The sequence below is a fragment of the Halichondria panicea genome, chromosome 10, assembly GCF_963675165.1.
Source record: "Halichondria panicea chromosome 10, odHalPani1.1, whole genome shotgun sequence".
In the NCBI taxonomy this organism is placed as follows: domain Eukaryota; kingdom Metazoa; phylum Porifera; class Demospongiae; order Suberitida; family Halichondriidae; genus Halichondria; species Halichondria panicea.
The window spans coordinates 323,995-349,963 of NC_087386.1; the positions used below are offsets into that span (position 1 = coordinate 323,995).

The 25,969-nt window shown below is 43.3% G+C and overlaps 7 protein-coding genes across 8 annotated transcripts; 3 read left to right on the top strand and 4 right to left on the bottom strand.

The window, feature by feature from the left end:
* The first annotated feature begins 156 nt into the window (after nt 1-156).
* LOC135342359 (traf2 and NCK-interacting protein kinase-like) lies at nt 157-5,498 on the top strand. Its single transcript, XM_064539081.1, has 8 exons — nt 157-1,231; nt 1,396-1,458; nt 1,685-1,738; nt 2,581-2,634; nt 2,740-2,994; nt 3,182-3,244; nt 3,533-3,717; nt 4,540-5,498. The coding sequence occupies exons 1-8, from the start codon at nt 209-211 to the stop codon at nt 5,324-5,326; spliced, it is 2,484 nt and encodes an 827-aa protein (XP_064395151.1). The 5' UTR covers nt 157-208; the 3' UTR covers nt 5,327-5,498.
* On the bottom strand, nt 3,759-4,364 carry LOC135342369 (uncharacterized). Its single transcript, XM_064539095.1, has one exon. The coding sequence runs from the start codon at nt 4,302-4,304 to the stop codon at nt 3,876-3,878; it is 429 nt and encodes a 142-aa protein (XP_064395165.1). The 5' UTR covers nt 4,305-4,364; the 3' UTR covers nt 3,759-3,875.
* On the bottom strand, nt 5,482-8,426 carry LOC135342363 (uncharacterized). The gene is made up of 13 exons (XM_064539087.1): nt 8,212-8,426; nt 8,050-8,159; nt 7,898-7,985; nt 7,786-7,847; nt 7,629-7,733; nt 7,287-7,437; nt 6,984-7,119; nt 6,774-6,933; nt 6,339-6,586; nt 6,166-6,260; nt 5,993-6,070; nt 5,696-5,803; nt 5,482-5,648 (listed from the first exon to the last, which is right to left on the bottom strand). The coding sequence occupies exons 1-13, from the start codon at nt 8,350-8,352 to the stop codon at nt 5,550-5,552; spliced, it is 1,581 nt and encodes a 526-aa protein (XP_064395157.1). The 5' UTR covers nt 8,353-8,426; the 3' UTR covers nt 5,482-5,549.
* Nucleotides 8,427-8,535: 109 nt separating this feature from the next.
* Nucleotides 8,536-12,209, top strand: LOC135342364 (WD repeat-containing protein 13-like). 2 transcript variants are annotated; one of them, XM_064539090.1, is made up of 13 exons: nt 8,536-8,658; nt 8,716-8,793; nt 8,845-8,980; nt 9,040-9,082; nt 9,153-9,277; nt 9,337-9,419; nt 9,525-9,665; nt 10,170-10,336; nt 10,588-10,731; nt 10,791-10,849; nt 11,039-11,261; nt 11,511-11,666; nt 11,891-12,209. In XM_064539090.1, exons 1-13 carry the CDS (start codon nt 8,646-8,648, stop codon nt 11,927-11,929), a joined length of 1,407 nt encoding a protein of 468 aa, XP_064395160.1. In that variant the 5' UTR covers nt 8,536-8,645; the 3' UTR covers nt 11,930-12,209. The 2 variants fall into 2 exon arrangements, with proteins under 2 accessions (XP_064395160.1, XP_064395159.1); XM_064539089.1 differs by lacking the exon at nt 8,536-8,658 and having other exon boundaries at nt 8,700-8,793.
* LOC135342368 (actin-related protein 2/3 complex subunit 5-A-like) lies at nt 12,004-13,408 on the bottom strand. Its single transcript, XM_064539094.1, has 4 exons — nt 13,152-13,408; nt 12,878-12,950; nt 12,465-12,641; nt 12,004-12,230 (listed from the first exon to the last, which is right to left on the bottom strand). The coding sequence occupies exons 1-4, from the start codon at nt 13,301-13,303 to the stop codon at nt 12,168-12,170; spliced, it is 465 nt and encodes a 154-aa protein (XP_064395164.1). The 5' UTR covers nt 13,304-13,408; the 3' UTR covers nt 12,004-12,167.
* A 102-nt stretch (nt 13,409-13,510) lies between these two features.
* Nucleotides 13,511-15,559, bottom strand: LOC135342366 (cyclin-dependent kinase 9-like). The gene is made up of 4 exons (XM_064539092.1): nt 15,397-15,559; nt 15,026-15,107; nt 14,747-14,837; nt 13,511-14,536 (listed from the first exon to the last, which is right to left on the bottom strand). Exons 1-4 carry the CDS (start codon nt 15,528-15,530, stop codon nt 13,689-13,691), a joined length of 1,155 nt encoding a protein of 384 aa, XP_064395162.1. The 5' UTR covers nt 15,531-15,559; the 3' UTR covers nt 13,511-13,688.
* Nucleotides 15,560-18,148: 2,589 nt separating this feature from the next.
* LOC135342355 (uncharacterized) lies at nt 18,149-25,954 on the top strand. The gene is made up of 8 exons (XM_064539075.1): nt 18,149-18,190; nt 18,516-18,717; nt 20,787-23,024; nt 23,082-23,144; nt 23,258-23,320; nt 23,499-23,638; nt 25,256-25,520; nt 25,632-25,954. The coding sequence occupies exons 1-8, from the start codon at nt 18,176-18,178 to the stop codon at nt 25,871-25,873; spliced, it is 3,228 nt and encodes a 1,075-aa protein (XP_064395145.1). The 5' UTR covers nt 18,149-18,175; the 3' UTR covers nt 25,874-25,954.
* Nucleotides 25,955-25,969: the final 15 nt, after the last annotated feature.

A 25,969-nucleotide genomic window follows, 5' to 3' on the forward strand; every position in this document is an offset into this window, starting at 1 on the left:
ATTTTGATCAGTGTGTATAATATCAGGATAATATTATATATACCTGAAAATAAGGTCCTCTTCAAGAAAGAGGGTGGGGCTGATTTGCACAGTACAGAAGGTGGGCGTGGCTCGTTCGTAGGAGTTCTCACACCCACCCACACACACACACACACACACATGTGTTTAATAATGTTGTGTTTCTTAATTGTATTTACTGTGAGATGCTATGGCAGAAGGAGGAACTATACAAGCACTAACACTGCGCTACAGTTTAACTAACGTTGAGCCAGTTTATGAGGACGAGAAGCTGGTTGTCATCAACACTGGTAGCTATGGCAGGATACTCAAGGTGATGGTCAATGGAGCTCTGTGTGCAGCCAAGGAGATACACTACAACATAGCCGTGGGGCCTGGCAACGTGAACGTGGAGCAGTTTACTAGAGAGATAGAACTGATGAGTGGAATGCGGCACCCCAACGTGGTCCAGTTCCTAGGAGTGTGCCCATCAGTCCGACCCAACGCCATGTCACCACTACAAGAGGTGAATGTCCCCTGGCTCATCATGGAGTACCTTCCCTTTGAGTTACACTCAACACTCGAGAAACAACTTCAAATCCCACTGTCTGTGAAAATCGCTATTATGCTCGATATCTCACGAGGTTTGTCGTATTTGCACAACAATCGATCGTCCGAGGAAATCATTCATCGTGATCTGAGTGCGCGTAATGTTCTCCTAACCTCGTCCCTCTCCGCCAAGTTAGCTGATTTTGGTGTCTCAAAACGCCGGGACTACAATGCCACCATGACCAAGAATACGGGCAACCCGTGGTTCATGCCTCCAGAGAACAAGCCTGGGAGTAATGTCCGCTATAACACTAAGATGGACATCTTCTCCTTTGGCGTGATTTTGCTCTTCATCATCATTGAGAAGTTTCCTGATGAGATCCTATTAGACACATACCACAACGATCACGGGAACTTGTTAGCTCGATCAGAAGTGGAACGAAGACAAAAATATTTCGATATTGCCGAGGGATCTCATGACCCCGACACTTTGACCCTTGTGAACCTGTGCAAAGAATGCCTCGACAACCGACCCGGACATAGACCATCTGCAGAAAATGTATTAAACCATCTGAATCGCTTCCATTTACCTGAGGATGCCATGGAAACGGACAAACTTCAGCTCATGATGAGAATGAGACAGCTGGGGAACGAACCACCGCAGTCTCCACGGCAACCACAAGAGGTATGAATAGTTTTAGTTTCATACAACTGTACAACTATTCAAAACTGTTGTTTTATGTGTCTATAATTATTATACCAAACTCGAAAGATAACACATTATAATAATAGTGTACATATCTTTCCCCCCTACACATAGTAACCCTTCCCCCTCTCTCCCATATACAGACAGGACGACGTGAGGAGGTGGCAGCACTGCAGGCTGAACTAGGCCAGCTCAGGGAACAGCTGGTGAGATACCTACATGTATATGTGTCACTCGTGTGCCCGGAATTGTCCCTAGTGATGGCTAACTCATTTCAACAGCCAAATTAGTCTCTTTTATAGCCATAACCGACCGGTGTTTGTTTGTCCACCACCGACCTGTGTACTTGTGTATATAGCTAATGGTGTGTAGAAGAGCTACGTGCTCTAATCGTACTCTCCCCCACCCACACACTCCACCCACTCACGCTAGGATGGACGCACACAGGATGTTGAGAGGGTGGAGGGTCAACTGTCCCAGTTAAGGGTAAGTTTGTTCTTCACTATAATTACTGTATATGAGTTCCTTGTATGGCTGATGAATGTTGTTTTCAATTTTACTGTAGACTATAACAAAAACATGTACATGTATATAATTATACGTACAATTGTGTACATAATAATTATTGGTAACAGTGTGGTTGAACGTCTTTCACCAGCCATAACTTGAGTACCGTTGACCCAATGTCAAAAATTTTATGATTTTCTGAAAGCTTAGAAAGAGACCTTTCAAGTGATGTGTTTTAATCCAACATTTCGTTGGAGCCCAAATTTGTAATTTTTCGGCCTTGGACCATGGGCTATTATTCATGGTATCGCCAAATTGGTAAATACTTTTATCACTCAAAAAAGAAAGTTGATGACACCATTTGAAAGGTCTCTTTCTAAGCTTTCATAAAATCATAAAATTGTTGAAATTAGATCCACAGAATTCAAGTTATGGCAGCTGAAAGAATCCCCGAACTAAACCAAAGATTGTACACATGTCCTGGGGTAGTTGGACATCTTTCAACAGTCATAACTTGAGTACCGTTGATCCAATGTCAAAAAATATATAATTTTCTGAGAGCTGAGAAATAGACCTTTCAAATGATGTGTTTCAATCCAAAATTTTGTCGGGGCCATATTACGGCCTTGGACCATGCATGGTATGGCCAAATTGGCAAATAATTGTATCGCTCAAATACAAACTTTGATGATACCATTTGAAAGGTCTTTTTCTAAGATTTCAAGAAAATCAGAAAATCATTAATCCACGGATTCCGAAGTACAGTATTTAGTTTGTACTTAGCATCGTACCACACCCCCCACACACACACACACACACAGGTGCAAAGAGATGCTGAGCTGCAACGTATGCAAATACAAGCAGAACGGAACCTGGTACGTTTACACTGACCTAGTAACTGTGTCTGGACAGAGCTAGCATCAGTGCAAGATCGGGGCAGCTATGACACACTACCACTAACCCCTCCCCCCCACACACAGGAGGAGGCCCGCTCTGAGTGCCATAGGTTGGAGGCGGAGCTTGAGTCTAAGGAGGGGCAGCTGGCAGACAAACAGAGAGCTTTGGAGAGGGAGAAGGAGATCGCTGACAACTACCAGAGGATGATCAACTATGGGGAAAGTGAGAAGGACATGGAGATGGTTACGCTGAGGCAGCAGTTGACCAGACTCAACGAGGAGATTAGGAGAACTGAAGAAAAGTATACCTACGCTAAGGAAAATGCTCGCAGCTATGCAGTGAGTTCATGGGAACACTACCATACTTTGAGGCTCCCATAATTGGGAAACTCTATCACTTGACATGAATTTGTCGGGCCTTTGCCTAAAACTGACCCTTGGTGCAGCTACATGTACTGACCCTTGGAGCAGCTACATGTACTGACCCTTGGAGCAGCTACATGTAACTGTCTCTATTGCACTATAGGAACAGTTGCACAAGTTGGAGAGCAAACCATCAACAACCGAGGAGGCCAGCTTACCCCCCCTGGTGAGTGACCCCCCACTGTGCATACATGTAGTGTAGCCAGCTTACCCCCACTGTGGTGTAGCTAGCCAACCCCCCTGGTGAGTGACCCCCCACTGTGGTGTAGCTAGCCTACCCCCTGATGAGTGACCCCCCACTGTGTATACAACACTGTGTATACATAGCTACCTTACACAACTTTCATTTATGCATTTTTATGATATTTTAGTAGCTGTGCACACACACACACACACACACACGCACGCACACACGCACACACACACACACACACACACACACACACACACATAGCCACCGAGTGGTCTACAGACATCCCTGAGACTCAGCTGCTCCCGACAAGAGGAGCCTTCCCCTCGTGGGCTCCACTCAGCCCACTGTGTCCACTACAAGAACAAGATCTTATACGGCGGAGGAGAGCAGGCGGCCGAGGCCAACTATCTCAAGAGCATTCTCGCCTTCGACCTTGAGCTCAACAAGTAGGTTCAATAATGTATATACTTACTGTGCAACAGCAGGAGCAGTTATTAATGAAGCATAAATATGGCATATAAATATTTATGGAGTGGGGGCACGTGTTTATATGCAAGATAATACAGTTGTGTACAGTAAGTACACTGCCAGTTTACAAGGTTTCCTAATTGGCCTGTTGTTGTTTTGCTCGCACTTGTTTTGTTTGCTCTTGTCTTGCTTGCTCTTGTATGGCCTCTTCCTCAGCTCTCTTAGTTTGTTTGACAGCCTCCACAAACTGCTTGAGCTCCTCCATTTCTCCTTGTTGGCCCTCCACTCTTTGCAAATAATCCTCTTCTCTTTGACTAAACTGTGCCTCTAGTTCACTCAGCTTCTGCTCCAGCTTCTTCTGTACCTGGAGCATCTCTTGCATTGCCTCCTCTGTCTGGTGTTGCCCCGAGCGATTAGCTATCTCACTGTCAACTTGTCTCTGTTTCAGCTCTTTCATATCTTTTACGACACTTGCTCCACTTTTCTCTAGTGCCAGCATACAGCCCAGGATCACTGCCAGTATGCCCAGTAGGAACATGTTAGGGGACTCTTTAGCTACTGCCATTCTCTCTTTGCTTTCTTTAGATCTGTGCTTTTGATGGGTGTGTCTGAGATAACCATCTCAGTTGACTAATGATGCATGGTTGTGATTTATGAAAGCTATGAATGTGATTATAAGTATTGTCTAAACATGGAAACATTATCACATAACACACACACACGCACACACACACACACACACGCACGCACGCACGCACACACACACACACACACACACACACACGCACACACACACACAGGTGGAGTGTGTTCTCTGCTCATCTAAAGCTAATGCACTTTGCACTCTTGGTTGTCGCTGGGGGCAGGCTCCTGATGGTCGGTGGCTATGACGACACACGCAACGAGTACACTGACAAAATCTCTGAATTTGTCGAAGGCCAAGGCTGGAGAGAATTCTGTCGTCTGCCAGGAAAACTAGCTAAAACTGCCGTCCTTGCATATCGAACCTGGCTGATTGTGGCAGGTGGGTGTACAGAGGGAGCCCACTCACTTAGTCAAGTCCACGCTCTGGATCTGGGGCCGGGGGGCAGTAAAGGATGGAAATCTCTAGCCCCCCTGCCCGAGAGTTGTCAAGGCTTTCAATGTGCATCTTACATTTCTCAACATCGGACCGACCAGTCTAAGGACGTGGGAGTATGGTATCTAACCAGCTGCATTCACGGCTTACAATCGAAGCAACCGACAATGGCTGTATCCGTCCCAGATCTCGTTACCAAGGGGGCAAAGTGGTTGAGAATTCCAGATCCCCCTGTTCGATCACCAGCCGTAACCACGTTGAGGGGTCATCTTTTGATTCTGGGGGGTCAAGATGCTAAGAAACAGAACTTGATCAGTACCAAAGTGTATATGTATCACCACGGTACCAAGGAATGGCTGAGTGTGGCCGAAGTCAAGAATCCTAGATCACTGTCTACGTGTGTCAGCATGCATACCAACCCTGACACTACCAAGTTTATGGTTCTCGGAGGAAAGGACAAGAGGAACAACTACTCCACAACTGTGGAAATATTCAATTGTGTTCCTTAGAGCTAAATTGTATAATACTGTCTTGACTATAATAATTATTGTTACGTATATAACAGCTGCATGCCTCTCTCACACTGTGTGTTTTCTTAATCAATAAATCACTTTCTATTTTCTATTTTATACTTTTTGTATCCGTGTTTGATCAACAACAATAATTCATTAATAATTCAAAGACACATGATTGTTGAGTACATTATGATTATAGAGCACAGTAAATAAATTATTATCTAAATCTATCTAGTACATGTTTGTGTGGGGTGGTATTGTTCAAGTCTTTAGTTTCTTCATTTGTTTCCTCCACCTGCATCTTTCGCTTTAGCTCCTACAGAAAAGTAATATTTAATAGGCCACACAAGTGGTACAACTTACCGTTGCTATGGCGTCTTTACGCCCTCGCTTTTTGTGAAGCTTCTTAGAGAGGCTACTCCTCCCACGAGTCTTCCTCTTTTCTTTTACACCTCCTCTGCCAGTCGATTCCTATGCATGCATGTATGTGGGTGTAAATACAATCACACACAAACAATCATGTGTGTACAGTACACACATCACCTGATACGTATACACATGTACACACATCACCTGACACACACACACATGATCACCTGACACACACACATGTACACACATGATCACCTGATACGTATACACATGTACACACATGATCACCTGACTGCCTTCCTCAGTTGGCCCGGGGTTGACTCTACTGATGGTGTCTGGATCCAACGCTATCAACTCCGAGGGAATCTAGTAGCAAATACACAGTACACATCACTCAGTAAGGGAGAGTTGGGGAAGCTTGTGATTAAAATTAATCAATCGAAATGTAAACGTTCCTTTACCTTCTCCAGCAGTTGTTTGACTTCCCCCTCTTGTCTCTGCTTCTTTGTCTGATAAGGATTAGCCTCCAGAGCATCAAAGTTGGCCTCTCCACAACCTATAGAGGTCAACAAGGTCAACAACAGCTGACACACGAGTAGCACCACACTACATAAGGCACACACACACACTGTACCTGGGACTATGATACTAGTGAACCCTGAACTGTGGCCAATACCAAGGCAGTCTTCAAATGGGCAGAACTCAACATCATTGACTTCTCCATTGACACTGTGTGTCATATAGGGGCCTGACTGCTTAACCACGCCCCCTAGTACACCCCTCCACACCTCCACCACACGCCCACGTCCCATAGCTAGCTGTCCTCGTTGGCTCACAGACAGAGACACTGCAGGACGATACGTCTGATAGGAGTGCAGCTCCCTGTGTGTGTGTGTGTGTGTGTGTGTGTGTGTGTGTGAGGGGGGTACAGTTATACAAAAAATGTACATTGTACAGTATTAAAACACCAACAAAATGACTTAATGTTTGCAGCTGTTCTGTCAGAGAACTCCTAAACACAGATGTACATGTACTGCACGACACAGCTGTTGTTGTTGGATTGACTAACTTGTAGTTTCTGATGTCCCATATTTTGAGTCTTGCATCCATACCAGCAGTGGCCATGTACCATCCTCCCGTCTCTATGGCAATGGCCGTGAGAGGCGCTTGATGACAGAGCAGCTTGACCAACGATGTGTGCATATTAGGGCTCCACAGCGTCACAGTACCTGTGTATGTGGGCAGTGTGTGTGGGGGTGGTGGAGTGGGCGGGCCTTACCATTCTGATGTCCAAGATGCACTATTCCATTGTGAGGGTTGTGTGCCATACATCGCAGTGATCCCATCTTTGTGCGGTGCTCTGTGATTGGTCGACCAGTCGACGTATCCACGTAGTTCAGATTACCATGGTCACTCTGGGAAGAGAGAAATGTGCTAAAAATCCAGCAAAAGACGCTATGTATGACAAACTGAGGGACAAACTATGGTCTACTAAAAACCAGTCAGTTTGAAACCACTGAAATGGACTTATTACAAGTTATGGGCTTGTAATGTTAGCCACGACACATACAGCAAGGCTTACCGCAGCGACTAGTAGGAAGTGGTAGGGAAGGAAGGCTAACTTGTTGACCTCCCTAAGAGCTTTGAGACAGTGCAGCTCCATCCCCGAGGTATCATACACATACACGTGTCTCTTCTGGGCCACGGCATACATCATCTCATTGTGCAGAAACCTGAGGACATACAGTATTATAGCGGGTATTAATGTTCGCGGTTTTCGATGATTAAGAATAAATTTATACCCATAAATTTAATATTGCTGCATGCATACTGCAAAAACCTTCCTGAGGGTCATTCTGCAAAAATGTATACCCTCGCAATATACCCGCTATATGGTACTTACAAGTGATGTACTGATACTTACTGGACATCACGAACTGTTTCTCGGACATGAAATTCTGCCCCCAGCTTTTTTTCTTTCCATCCAACAGTAGCCAGATGACCTTTCTGACCTCCAAGTAACAGGTGGCTGGATGATACAATTACTTAATGATCACCATCATTAACAAACACACTGTTACCTTCCATTTCGTGAATAGTTGATACTGTATGGTCCAAAAGTGTCCAACTTCAAATCAAAGTACTAAAATGACATAATTAACGAGTGATTATAACGAGCAGGGGTCTCCTCACTTGCACACTGCTGGCTAGTGGAACAGCTGCTGCAATGTCCTCTTGCTTGAAACGATACGTCCTCTCCATTTGCTCAGCCTCCAAATACCTGCAACACAATATACACACATTGACACACAGGAGTTGGGTCGGAGGTAAATGAACCCACGAACCCTGGTTCCTCTTGGAGCAGTAGTTCACTCCGAGCAGCCTTCTTAGCCGCTCTCTTATGCTGACCATCGCTCTCTTTGATGAAACGACGAAGTTTCTTATCTTTAATATTCTGTGTAATGGTTATAATTATGCATGGTACATGTTGTTTTGGGAATTTTTACCTTTGTTTTTTTGTTTTTGACAAGTCTGTCGTATTTTGTAACCCTGTCCCGCGTGTCTCTCAGACTGAGGCCGCGCTCTTCCCTCTCCTCCCTCAGAGCAGCCTCCCTCGCCACTCGCTCCTCACTCTCCTCTGAAAACATAGCAACAGAGTCTGTTTCTTGATCTTCTATGTACGTGTAGGTTTCTCTGCAGACTAGTCCACGTGGTTACGGTATTTAATTTCAATCTTTCTTATCTCGTTAATTTTAAAAGCCTCGAAAGGCTACTAGCCTCGAAAAAAAAAGCCTCGATTCTCCCTCCTTGCGTCCTGGAATCGAGGCTGTAAGTAGGCGTGTGCTCAGCTAGCTCAAGAAAATATACACAGTGACTATACTATAGTACTAGTCAATGCAGAGATAGAGTAATTATCTCTGGTCAATGGAAGTGGTTTCCTATGGATCACAAAGGTACTAGCGTCTCTTGCTCTTGACTGTGTGTATGCTATGATATGACCTCCTCTATAGAGAGCCTGAACACTGCCCAACAAACAGTGGCACTGGACACCAAGTACAACACATTCCGTCCACTACCAAACCAACATCGTAAGATCTATATCCACCCACCACACACATCGCCCACACACACACACTCAGGTATGCTGTACCTACGCCGTCGTAATCAGCTGCTCCAGGAGAATGCAAAGTACTGCGATGATGTCACCATCCGCCAGTTCTATCTCCAACAGAGGTCCCTCGTTCTTGCCTCAAAGTACGGCCCTCTAGACAAAAGGTAAGTGGCAGTAGCATATACACTCAAGCTATAGCTACTATTAAGTTCTGTCCCTACAGGTCCAATAAGAGTAACAACAGTCGCAGAAGTTCCACTAGACACGTGAGCTCTGCATTATACACTCTCTACTATCTATACATGTACATAATCCACACAATTATTATATTTCCAGAGTAATCATCAGAGCATGGAGTCCCTTCCACTCTCTGATAACCATCTGACCACCAAGTCCCCCCGTGGACGAGGTCCTCTCATGAGGTCAGGACTGGTACCTACCAAATCCGCTGATGCTAGCAGGTAACAAATCTGGAGGGCCGAGGGGGGTTGTGTGCTAATATTTATCGTATGCCCCCCAGAGCACTGGCTGGTGATTCCTCACTAGCTGAACATTATGCGTTCTGTGGAATGCATCACATTTTTGACAAGCACAAAGACGCAGGCAAGTGAAGTGTACTTCTCAATATTCTCACGCGTTAAGAAATAACTCCTTGCAATTATCCAACTTGCAATTTATTCTTGCAACGGACCCCCCCCCTCTCTGCAGTGACCATTGTCCAGTTTTCCCATGATGACAAGACTCGGCTGGCATGTGCATCACGTGATGGCACACTGACTGTGTTCAGCCTAGTCTCTGAACCACCCTCTCTAGCTGCCACTCTCAGGGGACACACTAGAGCTGTGAATGGTGAGTGGATCAAGATACAACCATCTTTCTTTCTCTATAGCTAATACTGTGTATGGCTATTGGATAGAGCAAAAATTAAGTTTTCTCTCTATTTACTTAAGCTCCCGCGAGTGGGCTGAATGCGCCAGCAAAAGTCTTAATCAATGATTTTGGGAATCTTTCAGCTGCCATAACTTGAATTCTGTGGATCAAAAGTCAAAATTTTTATGGTTTTCTGAAAGCTTAGAAAGAGACCTTTCAAATGGTACCATCAAAGTTGATATTCGAGAGATTAAAGTATTTTCTAATTTAGCCGTACCATGGATTATAGCCCATGGTCCGAGGCCGAAAAATGACAAATTAGGGCCGCGACGAAATTTTGGATTGAAACACATCGTTTGAAAGGAGCAAATCCTAAAATTGGATCAACTGTACTCAAGTTATATGGCTGTTGAAAGACACCCCCCCCCCCCCTCCATTTAACTTTTTAATCACAGTATTGTCCAATAATATTATTATTCACAGATTTTGATTGGTCAGTTGCGAATGACTTCATAGTGTCAGCGTCCTCTGATGGTACTTGTCGACTATGGGACCCCACTAATGGCAGCTGTCTCAGAGTCATCACTGACTCCCCTGGGGCAAGGACACTCAGCTGCAAGTTCCACCCCACCAACAACAACCTGCTGGCTGTATCCTTATGTGTGTGAGGTTATACTAGCTGTAACAAAGACTGTATAGCGGGTATTTTTTTAGGGTATAAACTTTCGCAGAAAGACTTAGAAATTTTTCGTGGATTTAATTCCGCCTTTTTGCACGCATATATAATAAATGTTCGCGGCACATGCTTGTTAATCTGCAAACATTTATACCCTCAAAATATTCTATCCGTAGCTCTTAATTAATTATGACAATTTTTCATCCTTGACTATTGGGTATGTAGCTTGGTAACAGCAAGGCACAGGTGAGGTTGTTCAATGTCTCTACTGGGATGGCTGTCAAGAATGGTAGTGGCAAGGCAGCTGGAGGAGTGCTGTGTCTAGCATTTGAGCCAACAGGGGCGGAGTTGTGGGCAGGGGACAGTAAGGTAAGTATAGACTGCTGTGAGTATAATATTATAGATACATGTATTATCATCCACTGTAGGGATCGATATTCTCTTACATTTTAGACAAAATCACTTGGAAACTGCAAAGGATCAAACGGTGAGTATAACGCTATGTACTAGAATAGGCTCTGTAACTATAGTTCTGATGGCGCAAATTTATTGATTTTCTAAAAGCTTAGAAGGAGCCCGTTCAGAGGGTTGTGCTCAAATCCCAAAGTTAAAATGGGCCATAATTTATTGTTTTCGTAAAATTTTAATTGGAAATTGTTTTGAAATGTACGTACAGACTGGTGGTATCTCAGGGCTCCATGGTAACGAGCATCTCGTATCGTACGTGGGTGAATCGTGAGGCTCGTGACCCATCTCTCCTGGTCTCATGCGCTGACAGCACTCTGCGACTGTTCCGACTCCTACCAAACAAAGACATTTACCTCAAACGCAAGTTCTCTGTGGCCCACTCCACTCAACCAGTCAAGAGTGCCTTCTGTCCTCTCATGAGCTTCCTTCAGGTACTCATCTCTGCATGCTGGTGTAGTATTGTCACTAAATAATTTTTAGATCTTCTTTGCAAGTCTTTCGTTTACTATCTATGATTGTGAATACTTGTAATTCTCCTCACATTCAAAACCTGGTATACTATAGTTCTAATTTTACTGCACAAATTCTGGATATGCAGTGATGCCTACTGGCAGTGGTTTTACCTGATTCCTTTCCCCTCAAAACACCGCCATCATTATGTGCCCCCCGCCCCCCTGCAGGGTGCGTGTGTGGTGTCAGGGGGTGAGGACGGAGGGGTTCATTTCTTCGATGTAGACAGTGGTGCTATAGTGAATGAGTTACAGGGACACTCCAGTCCAGTCCTCTCTGTGGCCTGGACCTATGACGAGAGCTTGCTGGCATCATGTGACATCGATGTAAGTAGTTAGTGTTGTACGGTTGCTACACTATCACTAAGTAACGACATGTGACATCGATATCCTTACACGCCGTTATGATTCTGATGGTGTGTGTACTGTTGTATATAAAATAATTATAATCCATCTGTATTTTAAATAACAAAGATCTATAGCAAGCTATAGCTAGTATATATATATATATATATATCTTTAATAATTATAGTTCTTCTTTGATTCTGCAGGGAACAGTGATTGTATGGAAGAGAGGTGGAAAAACTTAAATCACATACGCTTAATCTCCTAGCTATAATATTACTTTTTGTGTTTAATAGTATGTTTCCTCACAATATTAATGTTATTGAATTGAAAAACCAACAATAACGATGTATCACAAAAGTTCTATATTATACTCAAAAATGGCTATTCTTACGTACACTAAAGTTCAAACTTCATGTGCTACAAAAGAGCTAAGAAATCACTTGAAATACACACAATGACAGTACACTAGTGTCTGAACTATCATACAGTCTTTCTGTCAGTCATCACTCGAATAATAGATCCCAGTCCAGCCTCAGCCACGGCCTGTGTGGGCGGTGGGGTGTGTGGTGTGTGTGTGTGTAGGTACCAATAGCTGTACATACACAATAACACTAATTATTGGTTATAACATTAAGTTTGAAAGGTCAGTGGTTTAACCATTTTTGAGAAGCTGTGAAAGTACATCCCATTACATGACATGCTTACTTATAATCATAATCAGGTGGGAGGGGATTCATCACGACCCACGATACCCAGGCTAGTAGTTACAATACACACCTTCTCGTGCCAGACCAGTAACGTGCCACAAGAATTCTCAGTTGGTTCTGCAAACCCTCGGTAGATGTACTTCATAAGAATGTCCCTCTGTTCGTTGTCTAGTGAGCTCACAGTCTTGCCAATCTCAGAGGACTTGAACCTTGTCAGAACATCCAGTACCATACTGAAGTTACGATCCTGCAGGTCATGTGATACGATCATACAACACTGTAGTACAGATATAATTATAGGCAATTAAGAAATGTGGTGTAAGGATTAGACTGGCTACTGGTTTTGACCTAAAAAGGTAAAACTGATCACCTAAACAGAAAACACAACAAACATACAAACACTCCAACTGGACACACTGCTATTATGATACCAACTATATCTACTACATAGAGCTTCAATCGTGAGTTAATAAGACCACTCACCTTCACGGCCTTGTCTTTGACTCCAAACGGAGGATCTTTCAGTGCTACTTGAAGTGCCCCTTGAGTATTACCAGTGATCATCAGTCAAGGAAACACACACACACACTGTATATGCTCGAACAATTACTGAGTAGCCGACCTATTATTAAGCAAGCTAGTGGTTTAATACGTTATTAGTGGCTACGTGTAAGAGATTACTAGACGCACACGCAGCATGAGTAATAGCCTGGCTATATAGGTGTGTGCTAGTAGTATTATTAGTGGTTGAGGATATGAGGACACGAGGCTCTTGATCTCAGACTCTCTCTGACTGACAGTATCTGTATCACCACTCTCATCTTGAGTATCCTCATCTCTGAAGTTCTCCTCGTCGAGCTCATCCACATCTACCTTCCTGAAGTCATCCGTACGAGTGTTCTTGGACATCCTGTGGCGACTCAGTGAGCTCCTAGTACAGTAAAGAAAGCTTAGTGTAGTAGAAACTATATAGCTATAGAAGCGCTTGTGATGGTTTTGGACTAATTAAGGGTCACGTGCAAATCACGAAAGAGAAAGAAGAGTTTTCCTATAGACGACCTTTCCCCTAGTTTCATTTTCTAACCACTAACACCTTTCCCACATTTTTAATTCACATACATGTACATGTAATATACAAAAATAAACAGTTGACGGGAATAATTTATAAGGAAGAAGGAAGAAATAGAAATAGAGTACTTGTAAGCAGAATACACAAAAGCAAGTGCACTGTAGTAATACAGACTTGTCATAGACACCATCACTGTACATACATAATAAAGAGTTTCCACAAAAATTAGAAGACTCTCTCGTGCATATGTCCTCCAGCGGCCCCTTGGCCCACCCCCCTTCCCGAGGGACCTGCCACGCCCCCTACATTACGAGGTCCGGGGTTAGAGTGCATCACAAACATGGAGCTCTTGTAACGACTTAGTTTCTGTGCCAAGTCCGTCTTCGAGGGCATCGGAAGCTCCCAAAATATATCGTGATTAAGTGCTGCGTCAGCATCTAGTCTTTTCTTGGGGTCTAGTGATAGTAGCTTGTCGATAAGATCGACTGCAAATGAGTCTTTGATATAATGCCGTAAGCGTTCGCGAATTTTCCTCTTTTGCTCTTTAGGCAGCTCCAATTTTGTGTACAGATCCAACTTGTCACAGCTTGGCCAGATGTCGGGCGTTATTGACCCACAAAGCTGACAGATGAGAGAGATTTGATGCTGTTCTGTTTCTCCCTGCATGATGGGACGTCTGGTCCACATCTCACACATAATGCACCCAGCGCCCCACATATCAATGGGAGGACCGTAATTCCTCTCACCCAGTAAGATCTCCGGGGGTCGATACCACAGGGTCACCACTCTGTTCGTATAGCGGGCAGCTCCTTTTAACAAGGCACGAGCAAGTCCAAAATCGGCTAGTTTTAGAATTCCGTCTTTTGTGATGAGGACGTTTGAAGATTTCATGTCTCTGTGAAGGATCTTGCTGTTGTGGATAAAGTGGAGGGCATTGAATAACTGGCTCATGATCGATTTTATCTCTGCCAAGGAGAATTTGACATCTTCACAACTGAGGAGGCCGGCTAGATCGTGGGCACAGAATTCAAACACGAGGTAGATGCTCCCTCTCTCTCTGTTGTACGGAGTCGCTGTAACGAGAGAGAGAGATATCGTATACAGCGGGTTTATATTGAGGGTATAAACTTTCGCGGAAAGGCCACTAGAAAGGTTTTCAAAGATTTAATTCTCACAAAATAGCAGATCTTTTGGCATGCATGTGATATTAAATGTACGGTACCAGTAATCATAATTTGTGATGCCATTTCCACTGATACAAACTACCAATGGTACTACATTACCTTTGGTCCTACAGATCTCAATAAGGGACACGATGTTCTCATGGTCGAGTAGTTGCAGTATCCGTATCTCCCTCAGTGCAGTCATGGGGAACTGCACAGTGTGTGACAATGAATGAAATGTCACCTTATTGAAACAATAGGCTGTTATGACACTTAAGACTACCTACACAAAACAAATTGAGTGGTGCTGCATGCTTATGGGTAAAATAATATAGAAATGTCGCATAGTTAGAGTGCCGCCTTTAATTGAGATGTTACGGTACTGTGACCACGACTCACCCCTTCAGTCTCGTTCTCCATCCGTACTTTCTTAAGAGCTACCAGTGCATTCGTCTTCCTATTGCGAGCCTTAAACACCTCCCTAATAGTGAAGAAGACATTGTTACTGATCATACAGGATTCTAGAGTACTGCCATGAACGTGAACGTGAACAGGTCGCTGTACTATTGATTCAAGCACGCCATCTTGTATCTCTATCAGAAAGCTCCTAAATGCATCCGTCCTAGTTTAATTTATGGGCAGTCAACGTTGTGTGGGTGTGTGTGTGCGTGTGCATGTGTGGGTGTGGGTGTGTGTGTGCGTGTGCATGTGTGGGTGTGTGTGTGCTCTTTGTGAGGGTGTGTATGTGTACGTGTGTGATTGGAACTCACCCAAAAGTGCCCTGGCCAACTTTGGCCAACCGCTCATACTTTCCAATCTCTGGACAGAAGGGGAAGTTGATGGCAGAGGATTTCATGGGTCCCCCAGAGCTCGCCTGACTAGAGGTAGTGCCTGAAGCACTCATGGCCGGCTGTGTGTGTTTGGAACTGTGGTAACCACGCCCCTAACAAATAAGAGGTCATTACCTCTAGCCCACAAAGAAATATAGGGGTGTTCCAGACCTTCTCTTGAAATGGCTGCTAGTTCCCCACAGTTGATGAAGGATGGTCTTACTTGGTTGAATAGGGTATGATATTCACATGATAGATAGATACTCAATGATCAGTGCATTCTCCTAGTGCCTAGATGTACTTGTTGCTTGGCATCATTCATTCATCACAGTATAGTGCCTACACTCTACCCTGTCAGTGTGAGGTGTTTTATCTCATGTTGTTGTTCTCTCCACATGTACCACTCTCTCTGGATGGACAACAGCTAGGGATTAAGGTACGTTGTGTGCAATCACATTCTACCAAGCTGACATGCTTGTGCTCTGAGCACTTGTTGTTAGGAGGTAGACAGTGTAAAGAAGAGCACATACGGATAACTGAATGTGATACTATTCCTTAATTGAGACCAGTAGATCTACTCGTAGTAGTACCTGAAAGTATGCATGGTTAATCAAGTGTTTCAGTCTGCATGTTTGGCTGTCCACAATTGTTTCCCCTCCCCTGTCTCATGCATCACCAGTGTACTGTATCACTGCACTAATGTTCTCTTCCTTCCATTTCATGCATCTCCACCTCACCTTGACTGACCCTCTGAAACAACAGGGTGTAAGTTGGTGTGTGTTGTCAGAGTATTTAGTGTCTGTTGCATATTCTGTGATGTTTCTACTTCCCCATTATTACTCTTGTGTGTGTGCAGTGCCATAGTGTTATATAGGGAAATATTTAGTATGATCACATTCAACCTCGTAATCATTCATTTACTATCTTCCCACGTGTTTGCCCTGTGGACTCTCCCTCTCTGGATCAACAGTCTGTAAGTTGTGTTTGCACGTGCACACTCATTTTAATGGTTACTAGGAACTCGTAAATTAATATTTAGCCGAGGCCCACACAACTTATTAGGCTGTACTTATAATTATTACTTTTGGTGGTTCATAGAATATGCATCTAAGTTGGTACATTATCGTGTTTGTCTCTTCCCATGCACACACTCATTCCTATGTTGGACCACACACTGATTTGGACTATTGTAGAAGGTGAGCTTCTTACGAGTACTCAATGTCTACACACTAAAATGGTTCAGCTCCAATGTGTACGGATGTACTGGTTACCTAGCATCATTAGCGTGTGTCCCTTGTCCTCTAGAGCTGACCCTCTCCCTCGTATAGGGTAGACCATGGCTACGGGGACGATATCAGCCTCCCAGTTTGTGGTTACCCCAGGTGTAGGCCAGGGCACATTTTAACTGTTCAATTCGTAGTCCCATTTTACGCACAAGTTGGTGCGTATACATTAATTTTGTGTACATTGTGTTCATGTAAATTCCACAACTAATTAAGTTGTTGAAGATATTTCCCAAGAGCTTTTCTATGCACCACCATTGTGTACATTGTGTACATGTAAATTTGTGTTTATGTAAATTCCCCAACCAATTAAGTGCCTACTGAACCTAAAACTTGTTGCCTATTTCTCCCAACTTTTTTATTTCTTAGCTTTTCTATGCCAGGTCTAGCCACTTGTTGCTATGTGTAGTCAGTCCCATACACACCAACGTTCAACTGATCTGATGTCTTGTATGTGTGTTAAGATTAAATCTCTCCCTCACATGTACCATTTGATGTGTCTCAGGTTCTCATTAAGGTATGTTGTGATTGTGTGTTTACCGTCCCTTCCACTGACCCACCCACTGACCCTTCCATTATCTGCTATTGCTAGTACCGAGTACCTGTGTGTGTACTAGCCAGTGTGTGTACTACCAGTGTTCATATCCCTCTCTCCTCACATGTACCCTCTGTGGACTGTTACTCAACAACAGGGCGTGAGTTTATTGCATGTACATATAATGGCGTACTAGGCTGACTTGTATACATGTACTACTGCATGAAGGCAGAAAGAATAACTTGCGTGACTTTATTTAGGATTAGTATGTACTGAAAGTTTCATGCTGTACAGAAGTGTACTTGCAATAGTTGATGTATACATGTGTGAATGCATTCGTGTATTTGAACATGTTCATTTCTCTACATGTCCGTGTCCTACTGCTTGTTAATGTAACTACTGCTAATGATTACTGGAACAACAGTATGTAAGTTACAGTATACAGACATGCATGAATGCACTCACTGCTCCTACCATCATCCCCCTCTCTCTGTTTCCATGTGTGTCTAACGCTGGTGTCTCATTGGACTAAACAGAAGGTGAGCGGGACACTGCACTGACTTGTGACTGTACTTGTGTCAGTAATGTTTGAGTTGCATGAGTACATGTGTATTGGCATTCATAGTGTACTGGTTTGTGATTATATTCTTTTCTCTCTCCCTACATTTCCATGGTTACTGAATATCTGGAACGATAGAGAGTGAGTTAAACAATGTTGGCAAACATACCGTACACCTCATGTGCATTCAGTTTGTAATAGTCTCATATCCTTACTTGACTCTAGTAGCTATACTGGTTGCTCCTATAGACAACTCATAATGTGTGACCACAAACACACAGTCTAACCCACTCTTGTCTTGTTAACCTTGTCCAGGATAAGGATGAGAAGGAGAGTAAACTGATGCATCATAAGATGGTGAGTGTTGACAGTTGCACTTACTACTCTCGTGGTAAGAGTGGTACACGTAGTCTAGCAGAACGACAATGTGTGTACATGTACTGTCCATTGTATGATGAATGGTTGCTTTTTGTCTACCTTTGTGTATGTTTTATAAGTCCACTTTTACTGTTTGACTGTGTGAGGTTATACCGTATAGCGGGTAAATATAATATTATGATATACTCGTCAAGGTTGGTGGTTGCTGATTTTTATATTTTGATAATTTGTACATTTGTATCAGCTGTATGTTCTATTTGGTGGAATGTTCATTCAGTCGTATATATATTCTTTACTCCCCCAGGGAAGAGTTGCCCTCCAACAGAGACTGTCTGGTGACATCACTGACCAGGACCGGAGACAACTGCAGGGAGAGCTGGAGGAGGTGGAGTGGGAGATCAAGAAGTGTGTCTCTGAGATACAAGACTGTGAGGAGGATATACAATACTATGAGAATGATATTGCTGAGACACGGAGAAGAGGAAAGGAGAAGCAAAGAAAGGAAGGTGAGGGGAGCAAGGAACTTTATAGTACAGTGAGTGTTGATGCTCATAGTTGCAATCACTCGTACCTGTAGCAACTTACATGTAGTGTGTTATTAGTAGACTGTACCTACAGCTGGTCCATTTAATGAAAGCTTTTACTATGTTCGTAATCCCGCTCTTTTTGTTGGTTTTATAAACTTTATGTTGCTAGGAAACTGACTTTTGTACACGTCTGAGCTACCGTATATGCTTGATCAGAGGCCGCTCTCAAATAGTAGCCTCAGTGAACTTTGACTCTAGCATTTCTGCACATGGCAGCCAGGCTAGTATTAATGATTTAGCTACATGTACCTAGCTACTAGCCTAGTAGCTAGGTACAGGTAGCTAGGTACAGGTAGCAGCTTGTTAGTGCTTCACAAGACTTTCTCATGGCAGAGTTCAGGTTTATGCAAGTGAAAAGAACTTTTGAGGACAAACTAAAGGTTGTTGAATTAGCTGGAGCTAATAAACACCACTTTTGAATTGTAGCCTCCTCTTCCAGCAAAATGAAACCTTTACATTTAGTAGCCGCGGCCTCTGATCAAGCATATGCTGTATATTCCTTGCTATTCCACACATCTGTCACAGTGTACATGTATTATAATTATGGACACTGTTTATCAGACGTTGATTAATACGTACATCAATATGTGCACATACATGTACAGTCACTGTGATTGAGTGATTGGGTTGGTAACGTTGTACTGTGTACTTAGTGACATCATCATGTTAATTCATTCATAGCACATTCCTGTAATGATCAGCCACATTCCCTGTCATTGGTGGGTCACTCACTTAGCAAGCTTTAAAGGTTTATGTACGTACAGCTGCTGTATCCATTGTTTGTAGCAGATTGATGCCGGTCCTTCCATTAAATGCTTTTCTTTTGTGTAACTTGAGTTACACTACCCAGTGGCGGATCCAGGGGGAGATCCCAGGGTGCCACGGATCCCCCCTTTCAGTCTAGCTATTGTGGCTTTACTACAGCTACCAGCTAGCTATTTATCAGTTTTGTAGCTATTGTAATTTGATTCAATGATTGTACCTGTTGTTTTGATGCATCAACTGCCAAAGGAGTGTTCAGGTTAACCTAGGCTAGCTTGTTGACTGTTCGTGGCAGCTAGCTAGCTCTACACAAGTCTATTATGGGACTTCTCCTGGCTGAGTATGGGATTTTCCCAAGTCACGTGAGACCGGAAGTGGGCGTAACCCCAAAAATTTCGCGCTATGCACTCGTAGTTTGGAACCCCCCTTTCATTTTCCTGGATCCGCCACTGCATATGCTACCTAGTTGCCTTCCACACTCTATTGCATGTACATGCAGAATGATTTGTGTATGTGTGTATTCTGAGTCTGCTCACCTGAATGCCATAGCGCTGCTTTTACAGCGTGGATAGCCTCCACACAAAATATATAATAATAGCCTCTAACCTCTAGTTGTTTGGCTAACTGTTATATAAGCGAAAGCTCGGCCTGGGATCGAGGCTATAGGATAGCCTCCACACAAAATAATGACATTTAATAAAAGAATAAAAGCTAAGAAGCTATACACATTGGCTATAGAGCTAGCTAGATATAGTAGTCGGCTTTAATTGGAGGCACTTCATTACACATGTGCACTATGACAGCCAACTGGAGCCCTACCTGAGAAGACACTACAGCTGCATGGCTGTACATATTGTTATGTCTCAGATGCGCATTGTCAACTTAAAATTAATGTAATAGCTGTCTTGTGTACTGTTTTCGTAAAAAATAGCTGTTTTGCTGAAAACACAAGCCAGAGGCAGCACTGTATCAATTGGTGTGTGTTCAATTGATGACCCTTTACCAGTAAAGTCGTGACGCTTAATGGAAGCTGTGTGCACATGTTTTCTTCCCATTGCTCATTGCCCCACCCACTGTGACATCACCATTTTTTTCTATTACATCAATAATTATTATGTTTGCATGTCATACCTTTTGTAGCTAGGCAACCGACTACATATCCATGTGTTTGAGTTAGTGTACTATAGACTATATTGCATGTGTAATTATAGTGACATATTGTTTAGAATCAGCGAAGCGGTTGTTTGATGAGGCGATGAAGCACGGACATGTCTTGGTCAACATTGTCAACATGCTCGTGTTTGGACCGGCGGGAACAGGGAAGACCAACCTCAAGCACCTGCTAACTGACAAGCCCCCTCCACTACACCGAGACAGCACTCCTTGTATGGAAAAGCCAGTACGCATTCGACCCGTGTCCAACACGAAATTCAGGTCAACTGGAAGAGGTTGGGAAGAGATGTCTCAGCCAAAGCTGCGCAAGCTACTTGCTCAAATCATCGCCAAGTTACCAAAAGAAAGTGCCGATCCATCCACAGCATCAAGGGTTGCCGAGAGCTTGAAGAAGATGACCACAACCGAGTCAATTTCTGGTTCTAATGAGCACTTTTCTGATTCCGATGTGCCATTTTCTGATTATTCAGATAATTCAAATTCTAGTTCCGATGAGTTAGTTTCTGATTCCGATGTGCCATTTTCTGATTATTCAGATGATTCAAATTCTAGTTCCGATGAGTTAGTTTCTGATTCCAGTTCGAGCCCATCGAGGAACGATTCCGATGAATTTTCTGGCTCTACAAGAAAGTTGAAGAAAGCCGTTGATAAAGTGATAGCGAGTGTAGTGAGTGGTGTGGCAGAAGAGCTGAAGCCAGCCACACAGGGAACTGACCAACTGTCGAGCAGTGACCAGCAAGAAGGAGAACTGTTTGATTCCAACTGGGTGTATGTTACCGACTGCGGCGGCCAGCCGCAATTTCACGACATCAGCCCTCTCTTCATCAAGCACATTTCAGTGGCGTTGATAGTCCTGCGTTTGATTGACGAACTCTCCAGTTTCCCTTCTGACGAGTACTACAAGGATGGGCAGCTTGTTGGTAGTCCTCATGCATCTCACATGACCCTCAGGGAGACACTTCAGAGTCTCATTCGATCCATTGAGTCCCATACCTCACAAGACAAGAAGCCGAAGATGATCTTTGTGGGCACATTCTTAGATCAGCTGAAGAGCTCGGATACACTTATCAAGAGGAATCAAGAGATTCTCGACATGCTGCCACCCGATATCAAGAAGCTATTGGTGTACGAAAATCTTGGAATGAACAATCTGATTTTTGGTCTTAACACAATCAGCCGAGAAGATAATTCACTGGCCACTGCCAATAGGATTAGAATTGCTATTGAGCGTTCTATTCCGTTGAAAGTCAAAATGCCCATCTGGTGGTCCTTCTTGGATTCACTTCTCCAGAGTTTATCTGCCAGTCTCGAGCGAGGTGTATTAAGCATTGAAGAATGTCTCCAATTAGCCACTCGATTTGGTTATGTGCTCCAAGATCTTGAAGCTGCTCTGGTCTTCTTTGACAGCGTGTGTATAGCGCACTACTATCCCTCCATTCTCCCCAACACAGTGTTTGTGGATGCCCAGATTCCTCTAGACAAGATCACTGAGCTCTCACAGCACGCCATCTCCCTGAGGGATCCTGAAGTCAAATCAAGCACAGGAGGGACAGATGCCGAATGGAAGAGATTTAGAGACGAGGGCATAATCACTGTAAAGTTCCTACAATTCTTCGAGAAGCATTACGTTGAAGGCATCTTTTCTCCAGAAGATATGCTGTTGATCATGAAAAAGCTTCTCGTGATTGCTCCCATTCCTCTAGTGGAAGCCACTCCCCACCAAGCCGAGTTCTTCATGCCATCTCTACTCACATCGATCCCACCTGCTGAGTTAGACGAAATTCGTTCCTCCTTCACAACATCACCCCTCGCTGTCTACTTTCGTAGTGGGTGTATTCGCTCTGGAGTCTTTTGCTGTCTAGTTGTGGACGTGATCAAGAGGGTGGGCTGGCAAGTTTTGTTGCCTTCAGGGAAACCAATCTGTTTTGCTAAAAATTGTATCCAGCTAAGAATTCCCAAGCACCCGTGCACCGTGGCTCTGATCGACTCATTCTCGTATATCGAAGTGTACATTGACGTCCCTTTTCCTCTGCGCAAAAAACTTTGTCTTTCCATTCGCAATGAAATTTTGATCAGCATTAAATCGTCCTGTGACATGTTGCATTACAACAACGACACACCCGAGACAGCCATCTTTTGCCCTTGCAAGAAGAGCACTGGAAGCATACGCAAATTGCACCTTGCTGATCTGAGTGAACGGAAGGACTATTGGATATGCTCCCAGGAGGCACGTGTGTATGGGAAGCTCAGTGACGAACATAGAATCTGGCTGGACAATAGCGAAGGTTCAGGTGAGTATAATAATTATTGTGTTCAGTAATATTGACATTTATGTTTCCCTATGTTAGGTGAACCATCCTCTGTTACGAGAGATGTCACTGAAAGAACGAGTGATCAGCTGCAATACCCCGGTAATTACGTAGTAACATTTGTAGATTTATTTGATTGGAATTACGTGTACTACATAGTTACTTGATTGATTACATATTTTTTGTTTGAGCGACTCTTGTATTATCCCCCTCAGGCCCATCGTCCCCTGTAGTGGAACCTGCGCGTAAGAAGATGAGAATGAGTGATCAACATACCAGTAAGGAAGTGCCATTAATTTGGTTGATAAGTTATTTTACTTGATCACTAATAATAATTATTATCCAGTCTATTTTATCATTCTTCTTTCCTTGTCATAATTATTTACTGTATGTATCGGTTATATAAATAATTCTAAGGTTCTGGTGATCAACGCTTTTACGTATTCTGTACTGCAGGTGAATTGTCCTCTGTTACAGTAATGGAAGATGTGTGTAAGAAGACTGGAGTGAGGGACCAACAACTAGATCAAGAAATCCCTGAGAATGACATCACTCGATTTGCGGAGAAATTTCCTCAACTGCTGAGCGTGCACAAGGTAGGCAGTACTCTACATCTTAATAAATACTTATCATCCTGACATTTTGGCAAGGGGAGCAAACGGTGTACATGTAAGATGTTAGGTGGGGGTGAGGCAAGGGGTGTACATGTAAGATGTTAGGTGGGGTGATGGTTAGGTGGGGGTGAGGCAAGGGGTGTACATGTAAGATGTTAGGTGGGGTGATGGTTAGGTGGGGGTGAGGCAAGGGGTGTACATGTAAGATGTTAGGTGGGGGTGAGGCAAGGGGTGTACATGTAAGATGTTAGGTGGGGGTGAGGCAAGGGGTGTACATGTAAGATGTTAGGTGGGGTGATGGCTAGGTGGGGGTGAGGCAAGGGGTGTACATGTAAGATGTTAGGTGGGGGGTGATGGTTAGGTGGGGGTGAGGCAAGGGGTGTACATATAAGATGTTAGGTGGGGTGATGACATGTTTGTGGTTATGCCAATTCCGTACCCTCGCGAAAATAAGCCTATCTTGAATAAACGCCCATCCCCTCTTTTACTTCGAAGTTCTTGCACGAGGGTATTTTCACTCGACTGGACCAATATCAGACATATAACTTTCTCTGTATATGGATCAGTTTGCCCTTGAAGATGTATATGCAGGGAACAAGTAGTCCTATATGCTGAGAAAGGAAAACACAAAGTCTAAGAAAGTTATCACACAGGCTAATTTTGCAGGTTACCTTGCCTTTGTTTTCTGAAACAAAGTACCTGATAGCTGCTCTGTAGGAGTGTGACCTACCATCCTTCGGGAAGTTCTGCTAACATCTGACATCGACAAGCAACGAATAGAGTCAGAGTCGATCCACTTCTTCATGTTCATTCTCTTGTCATGCTTTACATGCATTATAGTTTATAACATTGTTGTTGTCAATAAAATATTCATATACCGTATATCTTCTAATTTATCGGACACTTTTAATTACCCCGGACACTCTTTTGGGCAATTTTCGTTGTTCTAATACAACGGACACTCCAGTGCTTTAATATTACATTTGTTCTAAATATCCGGACAATACCCTTGAAAAGTTGAGTTTCTTTCATAGACGGCAAGTAAGACAAGACTTAGAGTGCTTCAGTTAGATAGCTTTGAGTAGCTAGTTTTAGAAAGCTAGTGCAACTATTCAGTCGTACACTGTTCTATTAAACCTAGCTAGCTCGCATGCAGCTGCTTGCTTGTTCTAATTATTTCGGACACTTCGCATGCTCTATAAAAATATGTTCCAATTATACCCGGACAATTTCTAAAATAATTATTTTTTGCTGTCCAATAAATTAGAAGATATACGGTACTATGTATTAAAATGAAAATACAATAAATTAATAAAGATTGTCATAGAGCAAAGTGTAAACCTTGATTTGAGGCCGCGGATGGGCGTATATTTGAATGAAAACTCGCCGTTCGCGATTAAACGCCCAGTCCCCTAATAAGCCTAGACTTCTTGCAGAAAAGGGTGGGCTTATTTTCGCGAGGGTACAGTAATCAAGAATTCATTAACTTGCCCTATTAAGAATGTTCACCAGAACCACTCAATTGTATTCCCATTGAGTTTCCTAGAAGGTATTTGCTAGGGGCAACCCCCACCAAATGAAACACTGTTTATTTTACAGGCTTTGACAATTAACGATCTACAACATGTCTATGTGACTCTACATGAAAGTGCCCCTTACTGGTTGAATCTGGGATTGGCTCTAGGTCTCAGTCATCCTGTTCTCAACAACATCGATACTGGCAAGCATCGTGGCGATAATCTGTCTTGCTTGCGTGAAATGCTGGTTAAGCTCCTGAGTACACAAGATGTAACATGGAGTCTCCTGTCAGATGCTCTCAAAAAGCCCACAGTGAAACTCGTCAATTTGGCTGATAGCATCATGGGTAATTACCATTTTCAGTGTTTGTGTAGTTTGCTTTATTTGTCATTTTTAGTGCTTGATATAAACATGAAAATGTACATTAATTTTTGTGATGCCTTTTTTCTTCATGCAGTTAATCAATCCAACCTGCTCGATGGACTCAACCTCACCCCAGCCGACCTTGATGATGTAACTGATGTCACACGTCGTTATGGCGATCAAGCTGGAGTGGCTCATGCATTGAGAGTGTGGCGAAAAGTGAATCCTTCCAGAGCTACCTTCAGGGCCTTGGTGGAAATTGCTATAGAACTGAGAAGAGGAGACACTGCTACAGACATTTGTAGATTCATTGTAAAGGAACTGAACAAAAATTAATTCGTTTTTATATTGATGATGCTATTTTGTGTGTACTGTAACATGTGCTATTAAATGCTTTTTCATAACATTGAGTGTTGATCTGTGAAAAGTTAA

What these genes read in the sequence shown, in the direction of transcription:
- LOC135342359 (XM_064539081.1), top strand. Translation starts at nt 209, where the DNA reads ATGGCAGAAGGAGGAACTATACAAGCACTAACACTGCGCTACAGTTTA. An exon ending in CTCCACGGCAACCACAAGAG is followed by an intron (nt 1,232 to 1,395) that starts GTATGAATAGTT and finishes TCCCATATACAG; the next exon opens with ACAGGACGACGTGAGGAGGT. An exon ending in AGGCCAGCTTACCCCCCCTG is followed by an intron (nt 3,245 to 3,532) that starts GTGAGTGACCCC and finishes ACACACACATAG; the next exon opens with CCACCGAGTGGTCTACAGAC.
- LOC135342369 (XM_064539095.1), bottom strand. Translation starts at nt 4,304, where the DNA reads ATGGCAGTAGCTAAAGAGTCCCCTAACATGTTCCTACTGGGCATACTG.
- LOC135342363 (XM_064539087.1), bottom strand. Translation starts at nt 8,352, where the DNA reads ATGTTTTCAGAGGAGAGTGAGGAGCGAGTGGCGAGGGAGGCTGCTCTG. An exon ending in GCATCTTGGACATCAGAATG is followed by an intron (nt 6,934 to 6,983) that starts GTAAGGCCCGCC and finishes CCACATACACAG; the next exon opens with GTACTGTGACGCTGTGGAGC. An exon ending in TCAAACAACTGCTGGAGAAG is followed by an intron (nt 6,071 to 6,165) that starts GTAAAGGAACGT and finishes ATTTGCTACTAG; the next exon opens with ATTCCCTCGGAGTTGATAGC.
- LOC135342364 (XM_064539089.1), top strand. Translation starts at nt 8,700, where the DNA reads ATGACCTCCTCTATAGAGAGCCTGAACACTGCCCAACAAACAGTGGCA. An exon ending in AAATCCGCTGATGCTAGCAG is followed by an intron (nt 9,278 to 9,336) that starts GTAACAAATCTG and finishes TATGCCCCCCAG; the next exon opens with AGCACTGGCTGGTGATTCCT. An exon ending in ACACACTAGAGCTGTGAATG is followed by an intron (nt 9,666 to 10,169) that starts GTGAGTGGATCA and finishes TATTATTCACAG; the next exon opens with ATTTTGATTGGTCAGTTGCG.
- LOC135342368 (XM_064539094.1), bottom strand. Translation starts at nt 13,303, where the DNA reads ATGTCCAAGAACACTCGTACGGATGACTTCAGGAAGGTAGATGTGGAT. An exon ending in TCAAAGACAAGGCCGTGAAG is followed by an intron (nt 12,642 to 12,877) that starts GTGAGTGGTCTT and finishes CATGACCTGCAG; the next exon opens with GATCGTAACTTCAGTATGGT. An exon ending in TACTGGTCTGGCACGAGAAG is followed by an intron (nt 12,231 to 12,464) that starts GTGTGTATTGTA and finishes CCGCCCACACAG; the next exon opens with GCCGTGGCTGAGGCTGGACT.
- LOC135342366 (XM_064539092.1), bottom strand. Translation starts at nt 15,530, where the DNA reads ATGAGTGCTTCAGGCACTACCTCTAGTCAGGCGAGCTCTGGGGGACCC. An exon ending in TGGAGAACGAGACTGAAGGG is followed by an intron (nt 14,838 to 15,025) that starts GTGAGTCGTGGT and finishes CACACTGTGCAG; the next exon opens with TTCCCCATGACTGCACTGAG. An exon ending in TGAGATCTGTAGGACCAAAG is followed by an intron (nt 14,537 to 14,746) that starts GTAATGTAGTAC and finishes CTCTCGTTACAG; the next exon opens with CGACTCCGTACAACAGAGAG.
- LOC135342355 (XM_064539075.1), top strand. An exon ending in GGAGAAGCAAAGAAAGGAAG is followed by an intron (nt 18,718 to 20,786) that starts GTGAGGGGAGCA and finishes CATATTGTTTAG; the next exon opens with AATCAGCGAAGCGGTTGTTT. An exon ending in GGACAATAGCGAAGGTTCAG is followed by an intron (nt 23,025 to 23,081) that starts GTGAGTATAATA and finishes TCCCTATGTTAG; the next exon opens with GTGAACCATCCTCTGTTACG.